We start from the raw sequence: 24294 nt of genomic DNA on the forward strand, positions 1-24294 counted from the left end.
GTTATGGCCATGTCCTCTGACGATATCTTCTTCCCAGCCTCCTCAAGAACCTGCAGCTTTGTTAATATGCTCTCGCATCGTCAACGACTTTGCAGGGCTCATAACTCGCATCTGTACTTCCAAGGAAATCCTCTTCATGGGCGATACCCTGTTGTAAAGAGAAGCCAAATGCTGCCATATACCCCTGGCCAGCGTCATATGCTTTACATGATTGATTACCTGCGGTGTGCAGTTGAGGAAGATAAACAAATGAACCCTGGCATTGACATGATCCCACATCTGTGCCTATGCCTCCCGGTCCTTTCGGATCGACGGTAACTCCCCTTTCTCTACTTCCGGCCGTGGAACCCCAACAATGACGAAATCAGCGAGGTCATAAGACTCCAGAACAGATTCCATCATAACCTTCCATATGTTGTAGTTGTTCTCGTCCAACTAACGGTCCACCGAGAACATGGGGAGTGTCGAGATCTTCACATGTCTCTCAGCCATCTCTAATAGATCTGCCATTGCGGGGATGTACTCTGAAAAAGGGTGGGTGGGTCGGAACAAAGAAGAACTTACACCTGCAAACAAGTGGCTGTCCAGCAAATCACCCTGCCATCCTCTCGCTTCTCCTCTTCCCAAATAGTCCCGTATAGTCCACCAATCAGCAACACAACAGTCCCCCTCTTGCTCACACAAATCCCAAGAACTATCTAGAGCCTAGGCTCTGATACCATGTCAGAATACGTAGCAGAGATGATGACCAGATCTGGGAACACAAGAGCAAAACGCAATGCAAAAAATAACAGCACAAGAGAGAGAGAGAGAGGCGTGTAACTCTGCTCTATATACACAAGAAGAATCCTGGAATGATACAATACTGACAAGGGGTTTGGGGCCATTTTATATGGCCCCAAGCATACAGTCTACTCATGGGCAGCCGACAGGACTTGTAGAACTCCACGACCAGCAGCAGCACCAGTCGGCCAGCTTAGCACTGTCGGACACCCAGCAGACAGCTGTGAGGTCCACGACCTGTCATACACATTCGGCCACTTCCAGTAAGTAGACTAATGCATACAGCTGTAGTCAGCTCTACAGACAAGGACATCCTGCCACCTCAGGGCTGCCTCCCAAGCCACAGAAAAAATGGGAAAAAAATGTGGGAAAAAATACGCGGAGAGTGGGGAAAAATGAGAAAACACCTAATAAGGGCGAGCACACCCACAACAGAGGCCATGGTGTATATGTATAGACAGGAGATGACTTCTAACAGGGGCTCCATTTGGCCCGTAGGGTGCAAATCTGAGAATAAAGGCATCTCGCGCCGCTTTGAAAGCACTTTGGTGTCGAGGATCCAAGGATTGAAACCATTGCATAGTTTTGCCTTCAAGGCTGAGTCCAAGTAGATAGAATTTGGTTGCATCGTCAAAAATTTCAAATGCCTGACAGATTTGGTTAAAGACCTCAATGTGGAATACGGGGTCTCCAACTCCGTGGAATTTTGGCAAAAGTTTGAAAATTTTCACCCACATAGGTTTTATATGTGATGTTTGTGGGTGCAAGTGTTGTGACACTCCCATTCCTAGAGCTTGTGCTAAGCTTGGAATGTCTGTAACACAAGCTTGAAACCCTCCCCGGGGGCTAGCCAACTTCCATGCTTGGATTTTGATAAGTTTAAGCATGCCACCTATGTGGTATATCACTTCTTGTTGGGCCTTCTCATAGGCCTACATTGATCATGTTCAGTGAATGATCTGTAACTTTTATGGGCTGGCAGTGAGATGGGAGGCCTTCTCGGGCCAAGGTGTCCTGGAGAGTGATCATATAGCCACACCACAAAGGGGGCTTGGGCATCATCGACCCCGCTATTCAAAGTCGTGCCTTTCGAGGAAAGCTGATTATTAGAGGACTTCTTTGAGGCAATGAGCCTTAAAAGGATTTCCTCTACGAGCTAGGATTTCAGCTTGTACACCGAGTCTGGAGGCCCTTGGCTAGAGATGGATCTTCACGGAGATGCGAACTCATGGCTTTAGCCCAGCTTTTGAGACAGATTTGCAGCCAATTTATTACGAGCTTCGGATCACCTCAAGCCATCCCTTTAGGTAGTCTGTTCCCAGTAGCCTATGAGGAGTGTCTCCGATAGCCCATAATCTAGAACCCCCTCATATGTTTACCTAGTGCTCACATGTTAGGGGATCGCCGTCACGTATCCTTATTTCAACACGGCCCGTGCTAGGTCCCTTGGAGATTGATTTGTATTCAGACAAGTCTCCCTATGGCCCAGGAGAGGGGCTTGCTAACTGGGATCCAAGGTAGGGACAAACTCAGCCTCCGACATCAACTCTGCCATTCCTCTGGAGTGGCTGACCCCAATTGCCGACCCTATTCCCCTACACAATGGTTGGCAGTGCTCACCAGGCGCATGGTATTCTCCTAGTACTTTATGGTGCACATGAGAGCTCTGCTTCTCTCACCTTTTCGATTGGACCTCATGGAAGATTAGTGAGAGCAGAGCCCCCCTTTCAGGGGATGTACATTGCAGAGGGTGAGGGTGATTCCATGCACGTGAGTGGCACATTGACCCACCATCGGCCAAGGTGGCCACGGAGAGACTCTAGTGTTTATGGATTTGGGAGATCCGGCACCGGCGCGAGGAAGTGGACTTGTTGTGATCCTACGCAGACAGGGAGGAGACTCTAGATACCCCATTTTTTGCATACACTACACGGCTTGGCCGTAGGATCCAAATGCCCAAGGTTGAGGGAACTTCAATATAGCATAGCAGGACACTAGTAGTCTCAGGCCTCACACCGCACTTTCTCTCAGATTTTTGGAAGAGGCTCTAGACAGTTTTGACCTTGGAAGATCACTCTCTTTTTGTGGATGTGCTGGTACACAGGACTTTGATGGTAGGCACGTGGTGAGGTAGACTAGCATCATGTTGTCTGAGATGTGGCCATCCCCAAGAGTCTCAACGACATTGTCTTTAGGATTTCCTGAAGGCTCAGCATGTTTGGCAGTAGATTCTCCACATCTTCATTGTGGACAGGGCCTCTTCCCGTATTATTACTTGGGGTACTATCGCTTGGGCCACTAAGGTCGAGTTTATCATGGCTTATTATGAGGAGAAGGTGGGGTACTAGCCCTTCAGGTCTCTCACCTTTGCATCTCGATAGTGCCAGTCCTAGCCCCATCTACTGGTCTCACTAGACTCTTGGTTTGAGCCAAAGATGAGAGATTTCTAGAACCATTGCCGCATGGCACAACTGGAGAGCTTGATATAGCGAAGCCATCGAAGGCACCCACACCCCACTTGTGGACTCCATGCATCTGGCTCAACATCATTCATACCTTCCATAGCCAGTGTGGGGGAAGCTCTAGGGTGGTTACGACCGTATACCAAAGTGTTGGGAAGCCTTCTTGAGGCTTTGGCAACTTGGTCCTTTTTTAACAGATAGAGGTGGTGAGCCCACTTGGCACTATAGACCACCTATGTGGTTATCCCCCCCCCTCCCACCCCTTGTATGAGATGGTGGAGGAGAAGTGCATTCTTCGCCCCTTTTTGTTCTTTGATCCTTGCTTTGTCCATGGAGGCGAGTTTGTACTTAGCCCTTTAAGGTTGTTTTCTATTAATTATAGAAGGATCTTGTTTTGGGAAAAAAAAGATATTCTTTCTTGAACATTGAAAGTGATTAGGCTTCTCTCCCAATCTTAATGATCTTTTACTAGATGGAGTGAAGATCTTCCATGCAACATCGCGTATCAAATTTGAGATATCAAAGTCCTCTAGACAAACCCTTACATCATTGACCTTATGGAGCATTCCCAAAAGTTTTACCAACCTATGATCAACAATTTTTACATTAAAGGTTCTTATATCATTAAAAGGTTCTTAGATTCCCAAAAGTTTTAGCAACCTATTATCTACCGTTTTTACATTAAAAGGTGCTTATATCGTTGACATTATGGAGGATTTCCCAACTTGTGATTTATCATTCTTACACTAAAAGGTGCTTGTATCGTTCCTTTTATTCTTAGTCTGTTTTTGGTGACTTTAGGTAATACATTTACTCTTGCTCCTCCAGCTATGATTACTCCTTCCGATTGTGCCTCTTTACATTGCACATTAATGTGACCGATACTATATTATCCATGAGCAAGGGACGTTGTCAATGCAGATGAGTTGGTTATCCCTAGGAAGGGGCTTATCAACCTGTTTAGCCTCTTGGTCCCTTTCTTTGGTTGTCCAAGACATCATTACTTAGTCATTCTTTTGGAATTTTGATCACTTTTCCCTTGAACTTTACTTTTTAAATCAATGTTCTACTATTTTTGACTTTTTTCTTGTTTCCTGCTTTTTTGACTTGTTTCTTGTTACCTACTTTTTTGACTTGTTTCTTGTTACCTGCTTTTTTGTGTTGTTGATTTCTCCATTGGTTCTTAAGCTTGTTTTCCTGGCTTCTTGCTCTTCACCTATTTGTTGCTTTCTCCTTTCTGATTTGCCTTGTTTCTAACATTTTGAATCACTCTTAGAAATTTGCTTTGGTTTCAAACATTCCGTCTTAGGTAACTTTCTCTCGTGGCCTTCAATTTGTTATTTTTTCTTGTTTTACTTATTTCTTTCTTTTGTCACCCTTCTTGCTTCTAGTTCTTTGAACCATCTTCTTCTTGACTTTTCTGCCATTTTCTCTCTTCCTATTCCCACCATACTTTCCATCATGCATATCTTCTTTTCTTTCTTCCAGATTCTTTCCTTGACTTGGGCTCTTTGGCCATACTCTTCTTGACTAATTTTATCAAGAGTTCTTCTTCTTTTACTAGCTTTCTTGCTAGCCTCTTCCTTTCTCATTTTGGTTGGCCAATCCTTCTTTTCTCATTCCGATTGTTTTGCCAATCCTTCTTTTTGTTATCCAAGCTTCCTGGCCACTCCTTTTCTTTCTTTTCATTATCTTTTCTCCTTTATCTCTGATCTTTTCATGAGCCTTATTTTTGGACTAAGTCATGCTTTGCCTTTTACTATTCTCTCAAAAATTCCCCCTGGTCTCCCTACCCTACTCCAAGTCATGGTACTTGGTTGTTCATGTATGTGAGTTCTACCTTTCTGCTTCCTAGGTTATTTCTCTTTTTGATTTTTTTCCAAGCTCTTTTCTTGGCTTCTTTCATCTTTCTTTTTACTATTTTTGAGAATTCAACTTCTTTCTATCGTTTCCTTCCTAATACAACATTACTTGCACTTCCCAATCTTCTGGTGCTTTGGGTTACAGCTTCCTGAAACTAGTTAATCAATGATGGATGATCGTTTCTACACTTTTATCGAGTCATTTGGATGTGATGTTGAAGGAATGTGGAGTTCTTCATCTAGAAGTTATTCTATAAATGATTTTTAAACTTTTCCATGGATCCTTTAGTCTTTGTCTCTTATATCAATTCTTAGTAGCCTTCCAATTAAATCATTACTAGCATGCTCACTCTTGGTGTGATTGTAGTACACATTTCTTCTCGCCCCTCTTCTTTAAGACCTGCTTCCCTTCACCAATCAATCGTGTACTTATAAGAGAGTAATTTCCATTATATCAAAATTGTAAAATATAACACTATGGTCCACTAGGTGTGCATAAAACCTAAAAGAAAGAAATTTTCATTATATCAAAATTCTACAATGATTGCAATGGTTTAGTTTGCATTTTTCCAGGTTTGGTCCACTAGGTGTGCAGATATAATACCTGAAAGAGAGTGATTTCCAATGGTATGGTCCACAAGGTGTGCACATCTAAAACCTAAAAGAGAGTGATTTCCATTATATCAAAATTGTAAAATGATTGCAATGGTTTAGCCAACATTTTTTAAGGAACTGACTCAAATCACTCACACGATTTCAAAATTATCACATCAAGAGCTTTTTATTAGGGGCTTTACACATCTGTTGTTGCGAAAGCCGATATTTCATCGCCGCAAAAATACGCGGCCTGAGAGATGGATGGGGGAGACTCCCTACCCATGACTTTGGGCGGGCAAGATGCAGCGAAATTTTCGGGTTCTCTTCCACTTTTTCGGGAAAATCTGGGTTCCATCTAGGGTCACTATAAAGGCCCTTGGGCCCTTGCTCAAGTGTGAAAAGAGCCCAAAAAGTGACGAGATCACCTATTGTTGGAGTAATACAAAATGCATCACCATTGCATCAAATATGCTTCTGCATCTCACTCCCAAACCTTACAGAACCTCCTCTAGCTTCTTACTGAGTGGCTTCACCGCCATCAAGGTTACATACATGCATTTTTTCTTCAATTTTTACCCCCTTTTTTCTTCCTGAAGTACTTTAATTTTTAATCCTTTTTTTTTTTGGGTTGGGGTGGGGGGATTGGTTTGGACAGCAGCATAGCTCTCATCTTGCAACAAGATCTGCTTTCTTTGCAGGTTTCTGCTCTAAAACTTCAAATTCTTCTTTTCAAAAATATCTAAATCATATATAATCTGCTATTTTAACTCCCAAATATTAAAACTTTACCTCTCCTTTAAAACTCTGTTTTTGTTTTTTGTTTTCTCTATTGTTAACATTTCAAAAAAATGCCTACATTTTTTCTGAGGGTAAAAAGAAAATGCCTTGAATTTAATTCTGGTGGCTTTTTACCAGCTTTTAGCAAGCAGAAATCCATGCCTTCTGATGGAACCTATCCGGAAGGCCAGTTTCGGATAGTAAAGGTAACAACAACTCACAAAACATGCAGGATGATGGCAGTACTGTTTCTTTTTTTTTGGGGGGGGGGATTTTTAAACCAATAAAAATCCAATAATTCTCTTCTTTTTACTTAATTGATTATTTTAAATTGAGGGTAAGATCTTGGCAGGTAATTTGATTTTTGAATGCAGGAAGAATTGTGTTATTCCCGGTATCTTAATGTATACAACCGTGTGGTGGAGGTCAGCATCCTATCCAGATCCAATTACCTTTTAAAACAGCACATGCACTCAGTTTTCTAAATGTTAAATTAATCAAATTAACTCCAAACCATGTGTTTAATCCTTTTTTAAACACTAACATACATACATACATACAATACATACCTGCATACATGCGCAAATACATACATACATACATATATACATACATACATGCTATTTGGCATATCCCCTTCTTAGCCTACACCTAATCCCCTTCTTGACCTAGATCTAACCCCCTCTAACCCCCTCTAATCCCCTAAGTTTTTACTTTCTGATCATGCTTGATCATTAGAACATAGATTTAAATATCTTATATTCTGATGTTGATTTTATATTTTACGACGATTATCATGTTGTGAAAACCTTTTCTTTGATTTATCGTTGTGTTTAGCTACCTCTTGACTGATGTTTAATTCAGAACGATGGAATATAAGCTATAAACACACATGTTCATGTGTATGCATGACTTATGTGTGTATGTACGTATGTATGCACGTTTTTTGATCTGTTGGCTTGGCTAGTCACCTCTTGTGCAATGATTGATTCAGAAAGATGAACAAATTATGTTGTTTTGGAGATATGTATATAATATACATGACTCGTGTAAACATACAAATATTCGTCCTAATGGCATTTGTAGGCAAGTGCTGTATGCGATGTAAGCTATATGTTATTTTAACGGTATATGCAAAGAAGGTGTCTACATATGCATACTCATTTATGTGATCAAGTATGTTTAAGTTGTATGTGGTGAAGGTTATGTTGTTTCAAAAATATGTACACACACTTATGTATATGGTCTATGGATGTATGTTATACATATAGCATATGTTTACATACACATGCTCATTTATATGGTCTATGTGTGTATATGTTATACATGAGTATGTGTTTTACATAAACATATGGATGTATATGCTGTATGCGGTGTAAATTATGAGGCATATGCACATGACATGTATTTGAGTACACATGTGACATACTCATTTATATCGTATATCAATGATGCAGTGTACACATGTATGCATTTTCATGAATGTGTCCATGTGGTGCATAATCTAACAAGGCCTGGTACTAAATGCAGTTACCTGTGACTGAAACTGACAAAGCCAAAGCAGAAGTTCCGAGCATGACTGTTGATTACGACATTGTGGGGTCGAAAACAGTTTCCTTCCACTATTGTGCCATCTTCCCTTTCAACACTTCCACAAAAACAGTGACTCTAATCAAAGAGTATGCTCAGGCAAGCTCCCATGAACTCAGTGGTCTCCTGATTAGCATCAGCTTGAAGTTGTATGCATTTCTGAGAAATTGCACTTTGCACAGGGGGCAAACGACTTTCTGTACGGGGTCCCAACAGGTGGTCTCTCTGAGAAGCACGAATCCTTGGAAGATTGCGTGAGAAAAGAGCTTTCAGAGGAGGTGTATATTTTCTTAAAACCTTCCCATTCTTACATTTATGGTAGTAGACATGAACCTAGTTCATCAATCACCTTGCCCACAGATAACTACTGGTTGTATACCACGCCAAGCAACCATGTGGGATTTCTGGCATGAAAAGGTCCTGCTATTAGTAGAAAAAGAAACATCCACTCACAACCCTCCGAGGAGGTAAACTGCATAATGTAGCATAAAGGGTGGCCACCCGCGCGGAGGGGGGGGGGGGGGGGGGGGCGCATGCGGGGCGGCCGCACACGGGCTTGCAATGCCAAGCTACACCATCATCCTCACTGGCCGGGTCCCATTAAAAAACCAGCCCAAGGGGCGGTTCTCCCAAAGCCACAGGCACCACCACAAGTGATCATTTGCAACTTCTAGAGGGAAGGGGTTGAAATTTGATATGCCATCAGTGGTTGTGGAAGGCGAATATCTACACCTGCTGTTTGGGGACGCGGTAGTCCTCTTCAGAAGGGGTCCCGGTGTCCTGCAGCTTGTGTGACTGCCCACCACTAGCTGTGACCACCCACCATGAAAGCAAGTAGGGGGGGTTACACATCGTTGATGCCCAAGATTGCCAAAGGGATATTGAAGCCCGAACCCACATCAGGGGTGGAGGCAAATCTGTAGGGGTCCCCCTGCCTCTCCTAAGAGTCAAGGATAAGGTCTCTCCCCATCCTTGAGTCCAGTGAGCTGTGCAATGCCCAGTTATGTGTGCAGACCTATCCCTAAGCTGGCCCATGCCAAGGATATAACACTGATGTTTTTTTTTGAATCGTAGGCCCATCTGCAAGGTGGCACATTGGTAAAGCTTATACCCGATGGACATCCAGGAATCTTGGAGGTATGCTGATTTGGCCCGATTTTAGTGGTAAATATCATTTCATGAGAGAGGCCTCATGTTATTGACTAGTTGGCTGCAGGTGAAATGGTGTCGGAACAGATTTAGCCCTTTCTTGGTCCTAAACCCCGAGGTACATGAAGGAAAGTTTTTGAAGTTTTTTGATTTTAAATGATGTCAGTCCCTGATGTGTTATTTTTGTACCCAAACAACAGAAGGATCCAACCCCACTCTCTCAAGACCTAGAGGAGATAATTGAAGTTTTAAATGTGGACTTGCCAACTTTGAAGGACATTATGTACGGTGGGAGCATGATGTTGCCATCTATAGTGACATGTAACATGGCTCTTCATTACCTACAGGAGCACAAGATCCTGTAAGTACATTAAACATAGTACTACATTACTTACAGGAACAAAGATCTTGTTTTTTTCTTTGAGAGATTTTGGAGTCGCTGCCAGGTCGTATCGGGTGAGCATCGAACCTGCCACCAGCACAACGGGCTTCAAATGCTCTGACCGCTCCAAAATACACAAGGGGAGATAGGAACACAAGATACTCTTAGTAATCCATTCATATTAATGTTAACTATTTCTTTTTCTAAATTGAGTCTACTGTAATGTCAATGATGAGCAATTTAAGCGTTAATAAGCTCTAGCAAATGTTCTTGGGTTCTAGAATCGTTAGCGAGAGTCAGGTGGAGCCTGGATGGCATGTTTTGTTGCCTATATATTTGTCTGGCTACTAATTTGAATACATGGAAAGCAAGTTACAAGGGAATGATGCTTGGGAATTCCGAAGTGCCCTGCATCTGCATTTGAAGCTCAGAACTGGAGCTACATAAAGAAGCTGTGGGCTTGGCATGCAATGGAATGGCTTGCCAGGGGGGTTGCCTACACATAGTGCTACTCTTACGCAGCTTGACAGTGAGCTGCTTGCGAGGGAGGTTGGCTACACGTAGTGATACTCTTACACAGCTTGAGGGTGAGCTTAGGATGTGACTTGATCCCAGTGCTCTGTGGTTGAAGGTGTGTTAAAGGACTAGTAGGTTGATGATCGGTTCAACTATCGTATATTTTGTTCGAGTGGCTAGGGCATAGGCTTATGACTTAGATAGTGGTTTGATGACAAGTAGTGCCCAATCTTAAGTTCATGATCTAATATTGGCCTTTAAATCATGTTCTCTTGTCCTTTTAAAGGAGATGACACCATCATGTTAGTTGTAACATTCAACTCTAGGCTTTTTTAGAATGAACAAAACAAGGCCCTACTTTAGAATGAAATGGTGGCATAGATGAGTTATACGATGTGGCTCTAACGGTTGCAATGGCCCATGAGCTTAGGCTACCGATTGCAGAGGAAGTTCGCTTCAGGAAACGACCCATGATGATGTGATAAAATGCTTGTGTGGAGAGGGATGATAGGTGGAGATCAACCAAGGGGGCAGGTATGTCATGACTGACTGAGGGAGGAGGTCAGTTGCATTGATCAAGCAGAAGCAAAGAAGGGACCCATAGCTGACTAGAGGCGGCGGTTCTGATGGCCCAGTCCTGAAGCAAAGTAAGAACGTGTAGCTGTCACATGCTGAGCAATGGGTATCTGACAAAGCTTAGTCCCTCAAGTTTACGTGTTTAGCTTGTACTCGGATTGGCATTTGCAACCGTGCCTTCACTCTTCCACAAGCTGCTAGTGGGAACTGATGTGCATTAGAAAGGCCATAAAACTACTAGGACAAAATAAGTAGTCAACATGATTTTTTAAAAGTGCATGTATAGAACCAATCTTGCACTTGTGGACATGTTCTAGTATAGTGTTCCCAAGTGACCCACACAGTTGGCAAATAGATATATCAAAGGCAGTTTCATGCTAGCGTCGAAGAGACTATAACAATTTGAACATTATGGAGGAGTTGTACTAGGGTTTGCCAATGTATGAAGACAAATTGAGTGCATAGGGTGTTTACACACTTGTGCATGGGTTTCCATGATTCACAGACAGGGAGATCCCCGCGTAAGGAATTTGGACATGTCTCTTGACACGAGATCTCCCCTGTCTAAACCCTTGTCCATCAACAGTTCAAAGTAAAGTGCGTAAAATTGCAAGACACTATTCTCGCATGTCACAATTGCACATCGAGTAGAGCTGGCTATCATTTTAATGTGTCTTTTGTTCTGCCTAGTTTGAAAGTTACATATACCTCTCAACCAAAATTCAAAGTGTTCTCAGGTGCCAAAATTCTATACATGAGAGTACAAGTATACCTCTCAACCATAATTCAAAGTGTTCTCAAGTGCCAAAATTCTATACATGAGAGTACACTCTCCCAAGCAAATCATGTATTGCCTCATTCTTTTCTTCTACATTGTTGTATTTAGCACACCTTGAAAGAGTGCACAGAGCGGAAGCAAAGTGGCAGAATGTGCTGAACAGAGAGTGCAAGAGAGAGAGAGATATGGAGAGAACTATGCTGAATATACTGAAGCAAAACAGTCCCAAGCAAGAGGCACAGATAGTCTCATAAGTGAGGGAGAAAAATATGTACAAGACTGAATAAAAAAAGAGAGGCCAGCACCCACTATTTATAGTAAGGGAATATTGGCCGACTGGAGCTGCAAAACAGGCTGACTAGAGCTACTGGACATGGGTGATTAGTAAATGCTAGAAAGGCTGGGAAAAATCCCAGAAAAATAGTAGAAAAAGGGGTGGCCAGTCCACAAGCAAGGGCCATGCAAAAGGGACCAAATGGGCACCATAAAAGAGCAGAATCTGGGGATGAATATGCTAACACCCCCTCTCAACACCAGATGCTGAACAAACTCCGAGAATCCGAAGATGAGGAGCCAAGGAAGCTTGAGAAACCGGCTTGGTGAACAAATCTGCAGTACTCTCCACGGAAGGACAATACTCCAAACGCAAATCTCCAGCAAGAACCCGTTCACGAACATAGTGATACTGAATCTCAATGTGTTTCGTACGAGCATGAAACACAGGGTTCTTGGCAATGGCGATGCAACTCTGATTGTCACACCAAAGAAGAGTAGATCCGATAGGAGGACAGCCGAGCTTCTCCAATAATCTCCGCAACCATATCGCCTCACATGCAGCATAACAAACTGCACGGTACTCCGCCTCGGTAAAGGAAAGCGCCACCATAGGCTGCTTTTTACTGCTCCAAGAAATGGCTCCAGACCCAAGTGAAAACACACAACAAGTGGTCGAACGCCGTGTATCTGGATCTCCAGCCCTCCAACAAGAGTGTGTCCTTGGCTATAAAAGATGCCAAAATCCAAAGTGCCACGCAAGTACCGAAGAACTCTGAGAGCACACTGCCAATGCTGCTGACGGGGTTTGGATGAGAAGGAACTCAATAAACTGACTGCGAAGCATATGTCCAATCGGGAGTAGGTCAACCATTAGGAAAAAAGGGAGCTCATTTTGGGTCCTTTTAGGAGAGAGAGAGAAAATAGGCTCTCAACCAATCAGGAGTGCGTCAACGTTACGTTGAAAATTCGACAAAAGAAGATGAAAATAAGAAAAAGAAATAGTACTGTATGTTCGTAGAAGCGTGTCACATTAATAAGGTGATCCAATTTGAATCTTTAAAAAATTATTTTTTGTGTAGAGTTTGGTGATTATGACACTGCAGACGCGTCCGGAACGGCCCAAAACCCCAAAAATGGCACTGGAAACGCTGGAATCGGATATTCGGAGGCCCAGAAACGGCCAAAAAAGGCCCCAAAAGTGGATTTGCTGAAAAACGCGATTTGGTACCTTCTTCCCGAGAAGAAGGTACCAAATCGCGTTTTTCAGCAAATCCACTTTTGGGGCCCGGGAAGAAGGTACCAAATCGCGTTTTTCGGGGCCTTTTTTGGCCGTTTTCGGGCCTCCGGATGTTCGATTCCAGCGTTTCCAGTGCCGTTTTTGGGGTCTTGGGCTGTTTCGGACGCGTCTGTGGTGTCAGAATCACCAAATTCTACACAGAAAAGTGTTGCTCTTATATGAACATTGAATGTAAAGCATGTGAAAGAATATATTTATTCCTTTTCACACTGACATTTCTAACGCAAGTATCCATATTTTCTTGCTTTTGTAGAGAGAGAAAAGAGAAAATAGTGAATTTCTTACAGGGCCCCAAAATGAGCTTCCATTTTTCCTAATGCATACCAAACAACTAACGAGAACCCGATACTGTCCATGATCAGTCCCTGGAGAAGCATCAAGTGAAGAAAGCTTCTCACCAATATCCATAGGAGAAGATAGTGGTTTGCACCCAGTCATCTAAAATCTGTCGAGAATCTCCCGAGTGTATTTCTGCTAAGAGAAGAATTAGATTAAACAAATCGTGAAATCTTAGGTATAAATACCTCATGTCAGCTAATTTCATTAGCTTATTATTAGACAATATAATATAGTATTAGATTAAATGAATGGTAGAAATATCTGATGTCAGCTCACTACCAAACAATATTAGTGATAGGTGGTTTTGTAAATAGTGGGCACATTTTGTGCAAAGCAAATGTATAATTGGTGGCTAGACTAGTGCGAGGAATAGGCATTTACAGTAGATTGATTTATTTAAAAAATGTAGTGCATACGGTTCACATTCAATTGGAAAGGGGAAGAAGAAAAAAAAACCTATGTGTGGCCGGGTGTAAACAAAAGATCAACACCAGGACCCAACAAGTCCCATGGGCCTGTTCCTTGTAGCTTGATCTCAACATCAAATGTGCCAGACAAAAAAAAAATCATAAATCAGTTGTGTATGCATGCAGACTCTCTAGCTACGTCGAGCTTGTATGCCCCCCCCCCCCCTTTAAGCAACCATTTTTCAACTTGGGCACCAAACATTGTTAAGAAAGGGCATTGTGCCAAGCCAAGGAGTGCAGAAAGAAGCAAAAGCCCAATTGGCAACAACGAGTGGCATGTATTCTAAGGCTAGGCTTATACCTAGGGTAGCCCTGAAAAGGACAGCTATGGTGTGGGATAATGTGAAAGCCTATATCTTACTATAATTATTAATAACTGTGCTTTAATATTGGCCGCAATCCTTTAATGTGAAAGCCTATATCTTGCTATAATTATTAATAATTGCGCTTTAATATTGGCCCCAATCCTATAATGTGAAAGCCTATATCTTGCTATAATTATTAATAACTGCGCTTTAATATTGGCCCCAATCCTTAAAAAAAAAACCAACAAGCGCAAGAGTGAATTAATAAGGAAAGACAAAATTACAATGACCGGCTGCGATACAGCTCTGAGTTCATCTCATCACAATCAAAGGTCTACACCTATGACCTTAGTACATGACCAAAAACCCTCAATATTCATAGCTTAATGTCTGACAGACCCTTGACATTCCAAGAAACAATCCTCATTTATGAGACTTCTTGAGGGATTTCTTAACTTGGGAACTTTTGGGCGATGCCTGAGAAGCAGCTTGCATTGGCCTTTATGGTCTTTATGGATCTCCATGGGTATGGGCAACCCATCCCCCTCCACAGACCCTTCATTCTCCTTATTAGTAGAGGTTTCCACCCCCTGAGTATTTGCATTCAGATCGAACATTATGTTTTGGTCGATTTCATTGACCTGGTCTTCTAGCGATTTATCCATCTCAATTTCTTCATCAGAGCCCGAAAGTAAAGACTCTTCAACCTCCGAATCCACCCACTCTGGTAGAGAAGCTAAAAGAGCAAATTTGTTGACAGTTTTAAGCCTAGGCTTACTCTGCTCCTGCCAGGTCTCTTTAGCCGCCCTCCTAGGGGGAATGTTTCTTACTTCTTTAGGTCCTTTTGCTGAAGCGGGGTGGAATCTGGAGAAGCTGGGGGAGGAGCATTATTCGGGGCACGAAGAGGACAATTTCTCACGAAGTGCCCCTTGGCACCACAATGAAAACAGGCAGAGGGTAGGTACTTGTAAACTATGGCTTGCTCAAGGTGCTCCCCATCGTCAGTGAAGATGTCTATCGTCGCTGAGGGCAAATCCAGAGAGATGTCCATTTCTATGAGTACTTGAGGGCACCATGACGGCACATAGTCAGAGCGGGGTTTACCTCCTAGAACTTTCCCAAGCTTAGCACCAATAACTCCAAGGTGATTATGATAGTGGAGGGGCAGATTAGGAAATTCTACCCAAACCGGGTAGTTAACCAAAGCAGAAACTTCAGGATTGAAGTCTTTATTCCAGTGGAATAAACTAAGGGGGGAATTTTGAATAAGCCACAGGCCTCTACTGAGGACATCAAACGCCATTTGCGGGTGTCTGAACACAAACAGATAATGGCTTTTAGGGAGAGCCTGAATGGTCTCCACTTTAGCACCAAGCGCACCCCACTGAGAGCGTATCCAACTTCTAAGCACCTCTGTAGGAGGTCTAGGACCCGCCAACAGCCCAATGAGCGCCCTGGCTTCCAAATCATGCTGAATCCTCCTGATTTGGGAAGAAGGAAGAGTAACTGAGAGCTTACCTCCGTCCTGAGTCGCTCCTGCGCCTACTCCAGCGGCACCGTTGCTTCCGCTACCGTGAGGTCCGGAGGCAAGATGAATGGGGGAGACAGGGGAAGCGATAGACAGAGGAAGAGGAGGTTTCTGTACTGGTCTGGATTCAGCAACTTGCACATTGACACCAGCTTCCTTGACAAGTCCACTTTGGGGGCCATGGAAAGCTTCATACACTGCAGAGCAGGGGAGAAGGTTGAACGCTCTCGCAGGGCTTGAAATCAGCTGGTCGAATCGGCGAGTTGAACTAGAGCAGAGTGGGTCTTGCATGTGCATGCAGAGGAAACTGCCAACACTTGGAGATAGATTGACCTGACCTGACGATGAGGGCAGAGAGGGGAAGCCCAAAGAGGCCATTTCTAATCCCTCCCTCCTTTAAGCTTTCTGGTTTGATTGATTGAGTGGAGCTGTGACATAAATGGTGGTAGGAAGGTTGTTGGCATGCAAGTTCATTGGCCCCAATCCTATAATGTGAAAGCCTATATCTTGCTATAATTATTAATAACTGCGCTTTAATATTGGCCCCAATCCTATAATGTGAAAGCCTATATCTTACAATAATTATTAATAACTGCGCTTTAGTATTGGCCCTAATCCTATAATGTGAAAGTCTATATCTTACTATAATTATTAATTATCGTGCTTTAATATTGGCCCCAATCCTATATCTTATTATAATTATTAGTAAGTATGCTTTAATATTAGCCCCAATTCTATATAAGTGAGAGATTAGCTTATAAGTGTGCTTTCATGCTTTAATATTAGCCCCAAGCCTATATAAAGTGAGCTATTAGCTTATAAGTGCACATCCCTTGGAGGGGGATTGAGACCCATGCCTAGGCCTTGAGCTCTAGCAATATACCTTGGAGGGATGAGCTTATCAGTGTGGGTTAATGTGAAAGTCTATATCTAAATATAATGTGAATCATTTTTGAAAGAGTGGCATTTTTTTTCATGGATTTCATGACTTCGTATAGTTTAGTATTGTTTAGCTTTGTGTTGCTCATGTTTTATGGGTTTGTATAGTGAGAGAGTGGCTTGTATTCTTTACTCTTGTATTGTCCCCTCTATTATAAGTAAGCATAAGTTAGCTTACTAGCAAAGGTTCACATGACGTGGGTTTATTTTTTTGGCGAGCAATTGTGTGTGCGAGTAGTTTTGTGGAATTGGTGAGTGGTTGAAATTGTACCACATAGGTACCACTAACATTACTCTCTCTCTCTCTCTCTCTCTCTCTCTCTCTCTCTCTCTCTCTCTCTCTCTCTCTCTCTCTCTCTCTCAGGTTATTGACACATGCACACACCAACACATTGCACACGCACATGAAATATTGATAAAAGTCACTTCTATACATGAGACATTGAATAGAAAATCCATGGAAAATATCAATCAGTGCTCTTTGCAACCAATGACATGGCCATCTCCATGACCCGTATTCCACGTGGGGCACCAACACTGCTTGAAGTTGCATGTTCTTGCAAAAAAAATAGATACTATTATGGATTGGTCATGTTAGGCTATGGTATACAATAAGGGTATGGCATCATTGCAAATGTCATTTCTACTCCATGTGGTGGTGGATAATAAGCAAGTTGTCGAGCTGTATTGGTAGCTCCAGGTGGTGGTGGATAATAAGAAAGTTGCTGAGCTATAGAAGTAGCACCACATGGTACGTATGGTGTTGTCCATGCCAAGGTGCCTCGAACAAAACATGAGGTTGTGTGGTTGCTTGAATAATCTTTTTAGATTCTTTTCCTTCAAACAAATTGGAACCTAGGTCTATGGGCACGTCTCGCAAATGAGCCAGCTCCTGATTATAGCACAACCAATCATTTTCTATGCTTATACAATGTCGATAGAGCGAAGCTCCTTGCATGCCTTAGCCATGACACCATTCCCTACAAAGCAATCAAGGACTAGTTCTCCCTCCACTGTGAAAGTACCAAGGAGCCACCTACCAAAATGAAGAAAAACCTAAGATCAAGGTCCATGATTGTATTGAATCATTACCAACAAAAAGCTAGTAGTGCTCATTCTTAACCTTGCAGTCTCAATGGGTTGCTCAGTCGCATCTCATAGAGGATGATTAGCTGTCCCCCTAATATGAGTGGCACACTTTCCTTTTAGGTGGAGTGACTCACTCAAAAGGTCAATGAAGTGTGTAAATCCAGAGTCTGTAGGGCCGATGCATCATTACCATTCACTCTCATATATGTTATAGATCATACCTCTTCAAAATCTATCTCCTCAAAGTGACGGTAACACTCTTGCAACTCGAGATATAAAGTGAATTATAGAGCTAGATTATGTGCTCTTGATGTCTCCACTATGTCACTAAAATGATCACCGATACAAGTGGTTACAAAGGTTCCAACCTTTCTTAAAAAATCATTGGTAAGAACACATGCAACCTTAACAAGCTCTTTCTTCCAAACATTCCAGCGAGGGACTAGAGGCTTGTCCTTCTCTATAGGCAACACTGTTGGAAAATCTACCCACATCATCGAACATCCTCCCAAAAATGAGGGATGGCTTCCTATATTTCGAGACTTGCTCAAGCTTGCAATATACTTTGCCAACCTAGTGTAATTCCTAGGAGACAAGTTAATATATTAGAACTTACTTTGTTAGAACTAAAAATAGTTATGTTCAAAATACAAGTTATGGTTTCAGATACACTTACTATGATATGTTTCTCCCAATTATATTGTCAGCTATATCAGTGATGGTTCCGAAAATAGCCATGTGTTTCTATGATATGTTTTGCAACACTAGTATATAAAAACAAAACATGGTTACACAATTAGACACATGCTTTAAAGGAAAAAACTATAACAGCTATAAAAGAATGTCAGTAACCATTACTAGTTGGAGGATTGTCTAAACTAGTTGTGTCACAGGTTGCATTCGATGTGCCATGCTTCGATAAAACGTCATCATCTTCATCCTCCTCCACCTCCTCATCTTCCTCGTCATCGTCCTGCTCTTCTTCATCATCCTCCTCCTTATCTTTGCTTAAAACCTTTCTTTTTTTGGTGATTTTCTTTCTTTTCTGGGGAGTAATTCTCTCCATAATTGACTTGCCACCTTTCTTTTTTGTGATACACACACACACACACACACACACACACACACACACACACACACACCCCTAGATTTTCTTTCTTTTTTGGGGAGTAATTCTCTCCATAATTGACTTGCCACCTTTCTTTTTTGTGATATATGTATATATATATATACCTAGATTTGTTACACTTTTGACTTGCCCACTTGCTTCTTCTTTTGATCTCGTAATTGTGGTGGTAGTCTTTTGTCTTACCTACAACATTTGTAGTAGGCAATGCTTGCCTAGTGCTTGTCCTTGTTACACCTTTCTTGTAGGTTGCTTTAATCCCTTGGCTCTAGACCGCCTAGTTGATATAAATCTACATCACAAAATTACATTAAAGGAATGGATAACGATGCAAGGCATGTAATATATCACAAGGAGAAAGGCGTGGGACTATACCTTTCCATAAGGCATGTAATATATCACAAGGAGAAAGTCATGGATAACTATGCAAGGCATGTAATATATCACAAGGAGAAAGGCATGGGACTATACCTTTCCATCATCAGGGGGTAGGTCCCATTGGCATAATCTAACCACAATGGGCACAAACTCCAAACCTTTTTTCTGGTAAGTTCTTCTATCCAACCTTCTGAATGTATGCCAGTATTCTCGACCTCACTTAACACCCACTCATATATGCAGGATGGTGAAGCTCGGGGAACGAAACTATATCTTTCATCAATACCCAACACCTAGAAATAAATAGGACAATTCAAAAGTAGTCTTATCAGCATACCTATACTTGGTGCACAAGCTTGCGGAATAAAGTATTCTTTTCTAAGCATACCTATATATGGTGCATCTTGTCGTACACGTGAGGTGTGGCTAAGTCGATGTTGTGACCAAGGACCACATTACTTTGTGCTGAGACACAAATGTAGTGAAAGTGTTTTTCTTTGCAATCACTCAAATAATCTTTCAAGGGCATTATTCCCTTTGATTCTCCTTCCTGGTGAACCTCTCGCAAGATTGATTTCTCTTCTTCCATTTTGCACTTCATATCAAGTGATGTGATTATTAAGTGATGCCAATACACGTGTTTGTTGAAGAATGCATGGAATGTAAGTTCTCCGGATTGTACATGTGCAGTCTTCATGGCATTCTCTCCTCTAGCAATTATTTGAACCAACTTCCTCTTTCTAGACAAATAGAGTAGCCGCACATTACACTTTCACACATTATTTGAACCAACTTGCTCTTTTTACACAGCAGACTAGACTTACTCATTTGGAGGCAAGCTGGAGTGAGCTACAAGTTACAGGTTTCCTATTGTGAATTGTTGCTGCTTCTCATGCCAATCCTGGTACTTAAATACAAAATCAAAGAAATCCTTTCCATTTGTAAGATTTACGATAGCTACGAATGTGTAGCCCTTTTTTTTCATGAAAATCAGCTTAGTTTTCTTTAAGTAATTCTGGTAAACTTCCTCCTCATCTGTAGTGTGCTCCCCTTCCTTAGGCAATCCTCTTAATTTCCTATAAATCATCTTCTTGAAGTCATCCTGTAATTACAAAACAAGATGGAAAATTTTAAGAAAACTGGAGCTAAACAAGCTATGTCTTTGACACAAATATGAATACACAAATATTACCTGAAAAACAAATTGGGATAACAGTTCCATTGGGACATTGAACCAACTTGGTTTGCCCACTTTTTTATTATTGCAAGTAACTATTGTGGACCCCCACTTCTGTTCCTTCTCTCTGTTAGCTTCTGTAGAGCAGAGTATTTGGATTTGCAAGACCGAAACGTTACATAAGAAAAATATCATGGCGTGGTGTGTGTGGTACATGCACACGAGTCACCTTGATGAAAAAAAACAATTAACCCATTCACCACCAAATACTTGCATATAAGACATTGAACCTCTTGTCAAACTTGCGAAATATTTGTATACCTGTTGAGGTTTGCAAGGTTCATTAATAACTCTATCTCTTCTTCATTTGTGAAGGAAATGACACGACACCAAACTTGAGGATACTTATTCTTTGAATGTAACCATTCTACGTATCCAAGAAAATATATAAAATTATAGTGAAGCTCTCAAGCGAATTAGAAAACATTTCAAAGAAAGAAGTGTGAATGTAACTTGCTTTTTTTAATGCATTGTAGCCATGACACAAATCTATGGTTTTCATCCAAACAACTAAATTCTTTCTTAGAAAAGGTGTGCCCACGTCTATGTTTCTTTGAGTTTTTCATCAAGCATATTTGTTTGTTGGCCACTAAAACCCATTTTTTCATCTTGGGTCTTTAGGGTTATGATATGCAGGGGTGGGGGGCTTCCCCAAGAAAACTCTCTGAAACAATGAACTCTCCCATAGATGGCACATAACCGCGCCTATTGAAGCTCTCTTTAAGTTCCAAAAGATGGTCGTCTATAGTTCGAATGGCTAGATTCACACAAAGCCTATTCAATGGTACAAGTGGAAGTCTCACAACATCAACAAAGTGTGAAGACAACCAGTCCTGCAACATCTCAATTTGCACTAACCTCCCAAAATTTTCAAGCAGTGCAGATAAGTTATATTCCTCTTCTTTCACGAATTGGCTGAATCTTTATGTAAAAAGAGGTGTTGAGCATCATAAATTTAGCCCTAGGTCAAGATTGAAAAATAAGACTTTTTAGTCCATCATCTGGGGGTTGATGATTCTTTCATTGGGTCGTCAGAGAAATTAAATAAATTTGCAATCAACATGATATCAAATGAGAGAAGACAAATTAGCTTACTTTTTTTGTAGGGCACAAAGTCTCTAGAGGAAATGTATGGAGTGCCCTCGCGAGACCATGATTTCAAACGGTAAATTATTGTATGGCACTATCATTGTTTCTTATGAAAAGTTTGACAGTATCTTTGAATGTTTATGTATGTTTCATATGATGGTAGTCATGTATGCTTTGAGACGGTAGAGAGGCAAGGGTATCAGGTTTTTGCATGGGTTGGCATCTCTTGTTGTTACAGGTATACATTTTATCATATTTTTTATGAATTAATAATCTTACAAAAATATGTTTAATTTAATTTGTGCAGGATTCAGTTTAATGGAATATGCAAGTGGGCATGAGATTAATGTATAGGTGTAGATGTGCACATAGTCATTTTATGTAACAAGGCCCACTGGCAATTTTATTTGGGCAAAGGTTTTTATTTATACAAACCTTAGGAGACTTTATATAGTTAAAAATGTGTAAAGCAATACCCCAAAAGTGGAAAAAGGAAGCCCAATTTGTACGCTCATCTATTCTTAGCTCCTTGGACTAATTTTATGAAATAAAATTCTCTAAATACTCATGTCGTGGAAGGGAGCTACACGGCATGGAGGGGGAGATTGCGCCCAATCTTGTCTTGATGATGGTGATGTTATTTTCTTTCCTTTGCTTTTGTGTTATACTATGTTAATTAATTTTAATTTGATTCAAGTGTTTGTTTTAAATTTTTTATGATGTATTTTGTGAGTATTTAATTATTTCTTCAAGAAGATTAAACGGTTCAGTGACACTGGTATGAGAGCGTGGGTGTGGGTGTAGAGAGAGTGTGTGTACATTCTTGAAGAATATTAAATCATCATAAAACAAAGGGTAAAGGGAGGAAAGCTTACAAGAAACCAAAGGGTGAAAGAGAGAAAACATAGAAGACCTTAGGGTAAAAGAGAGAAAACATAGAAGACCTTTGGGCCAAGGATTGAATGGTTATGGGTTTGTATAGACCCTTGGATGGAGATTAGAATCGATGGCTAGGAATTAATGGAGAAGAAACCACGGATGTTGACGATGTGGAAAATTTCAGCTCTTTGCTAAATTGTTAAGGACTGCATACCCCAAAAAAAATCAATTAAAATTTTCAATTAATTTAATTTAACTTTCTCTACCCAAATGGGGAAGAAAAGAAGAAAACATAGTCTTACGTGGAATATGCAAGTGGGCACGAGATTAATGTATATGTGTATATGTGCACATAGTCATTTTATGTAACAATGTCCATTAGCAATTTTATTTGGGCAAAGGTTTTTATTTGTACAAACCTTAGGAGACTTCATATGGGTAAAAATGTGTAAAGCAATACCCCAAAAGTGGAAAAAGGAAGCCTAATGTGTACGCTCATCTATTCTTAGCTCCTTGGGCTAATTTTATGAAATAAAATTCTCTAAATACTCATGTCGTGGAAAAGGGAGCTACACGGCATGGGGGGGAGATTGCACCCAATCTTGTCTTGATGGTGATGTTATTTTCTTTCCTTTGCTTTTGTATTATACTATGTTAATTAATTTCAATTTAATTCAAGTGTTTGTTTTAAAGTTTTTTTGATGTGTTTTGTGAGTATTTAATTATTTCTTCAAGAAGATTAAAGGGTCCCATGACACTTGTGTAGGCTTTAAGGCCATTGGTGGTGCCCTCATAATTTTCCTTGCATGTGGACTTTGTGGAAGTGAAGATGAAGGTAAGGAAGGATATGTTTCATACACTTCATAAGTTTGGCTTGATAGACAAGACCAACAACACACTTGACAATGTCTCGCTCAAGGTGGCATAACAGAAATTTCTCTAAAGGTACAATTTCTCGCTCAATGGTTCTGTTATTTGCATATTGTAGAACTAAATGATTTGTGTTATAACACCTGTGGAATGCTACATCTCTCCTTAAAGCAGGGGTCCATAATAGATTATTGTATCCCATTTGATTTCTCTGCACACATAAACTCTCTTGGCTCTTAAGAAACCAAAGCATGTAGCAAAAATATAACTTTGAGCCAATGTTTATCTAGTTGCTTACTATTTTCTTGCACATTACTCTTGATGCATACATTATCACCAATGTTTATGTTAATGGTTGCCTTTCTTTTTGTTAACCATTACATATTTTGGGTAATGATTATCAATCTCCAAAATAACACAAGGATTTGAAACGATTATTTACAAGAATATTTAAAAGAAGGAAGATAATAGGACTCAGCGAAGCTATGCTCCCCCTTGCCGTCATTGCTGTGCTTGCGCTCCCCCCTCTTCCTCCCTTCGCCGACCTGTCTGTGCCTGCACCCCCTCCCTTGCCTTGCGTATTCCCCCTCCACTTTGTCATGCCCGCCTGCGCCTCCCTTCACTCCCCATGTTCCCACCTTTGCCCCCTCCTGCTCCCGATTGTGCTCCTGCCGCCTGCGCCTCTTCTCTTCCCCTGCCCCCACCTTCACCCCTCTCTGCTCACGCCTTCATCCCCTCCTGCCTACTCCCCCCTTGCTCCTGCCTGCTAGCACTACCTCCCCCCTCCTCTGTCTTGCCTGCCAGTGCCGTCTACTCCCCCCCCTTCTCCCCCTATTCCCGCCTGCGCCTCCTCTCGCTTTATTGCACCCCTCCCTTTTTCTTCCCTTCATCCCCTCTTATTTTCTCCCATCAACCCCCCCGCTCATGCCTCTTGTCTTGTCGCCCCCCCTTCTTCCATCGTCATTGGCAACACCCTCAGCTTGTGGGCTGTTTCTCTATTTTC

At 41.5% G+C, this 24294-nt stretch overlaps 1 protein-coding gene across 4 annotated transcripts; it reads left to right on the forward strand.

Moving 5' to 3' along the window:
* Window positions 1-6122: 6122 nt before the first annotated feature.
* LOC147618665 (uncharacterized) lies at window positions 6123-21898 on the forward strand. Of its 4 annotated transcripts, none has more exons than XM_086773693.1 (10): window positions 6123-6247; window positions 6360-6402; window positions 6620-6687; window positions 6856-6906; window positions 8012-8170; window positions 8254-8349; window positions 9146-9208; window positions 9288-9338; window positions 9421-9581; window positions 9667-9859. In XM_086773693.1, exons 1-10 carry the CDS (start codon window positions 6173-6175, stop codon window positions 9749-9751), a joined length of 852 nt encoding a protein of 283 aa, XP_086629819.1. In that variant the 5' UTR covers window positions 6123-6172; the 3' UTR covers window positions 9752-9859. The 4 variants fall into 4 exon arrangements, with proteins under 4 accessions (XP_086629819.1, XP_086629821.1, XP_086629822.1 ...); XM_086773695.1 differs by lacking the exon at window positions 9667-9859 and adding an exon at window positions 21075-21144 and having other exon boundaries at window positions 6124-6247; XM_086773696.1 differs by lacking the exon at window positions 9667-9859 and adding an exon at window positions 21850-21898 and having other exon boundaries at window positions 6125-6247.
* The last annotated feature ends 2396 nt before the right edge of the window (window positions 21899-24294 follow it).

The sequence above is a fragment of the Cibotium barometz genome, chromosome 34 (assembly GCF_041138505.1).
Source record: "Cibotium barometz isolate CiBa-2024 chromosome 34, ASM4113850v1, whole genome shotgun sequence".
Lineage (NCBI taxonomy): Eukaryota > Viridiplantae > Streptophyta > Polypodiopsida > Cyatheales > Cibotiaceae > Cibotium > Cibotium barometz.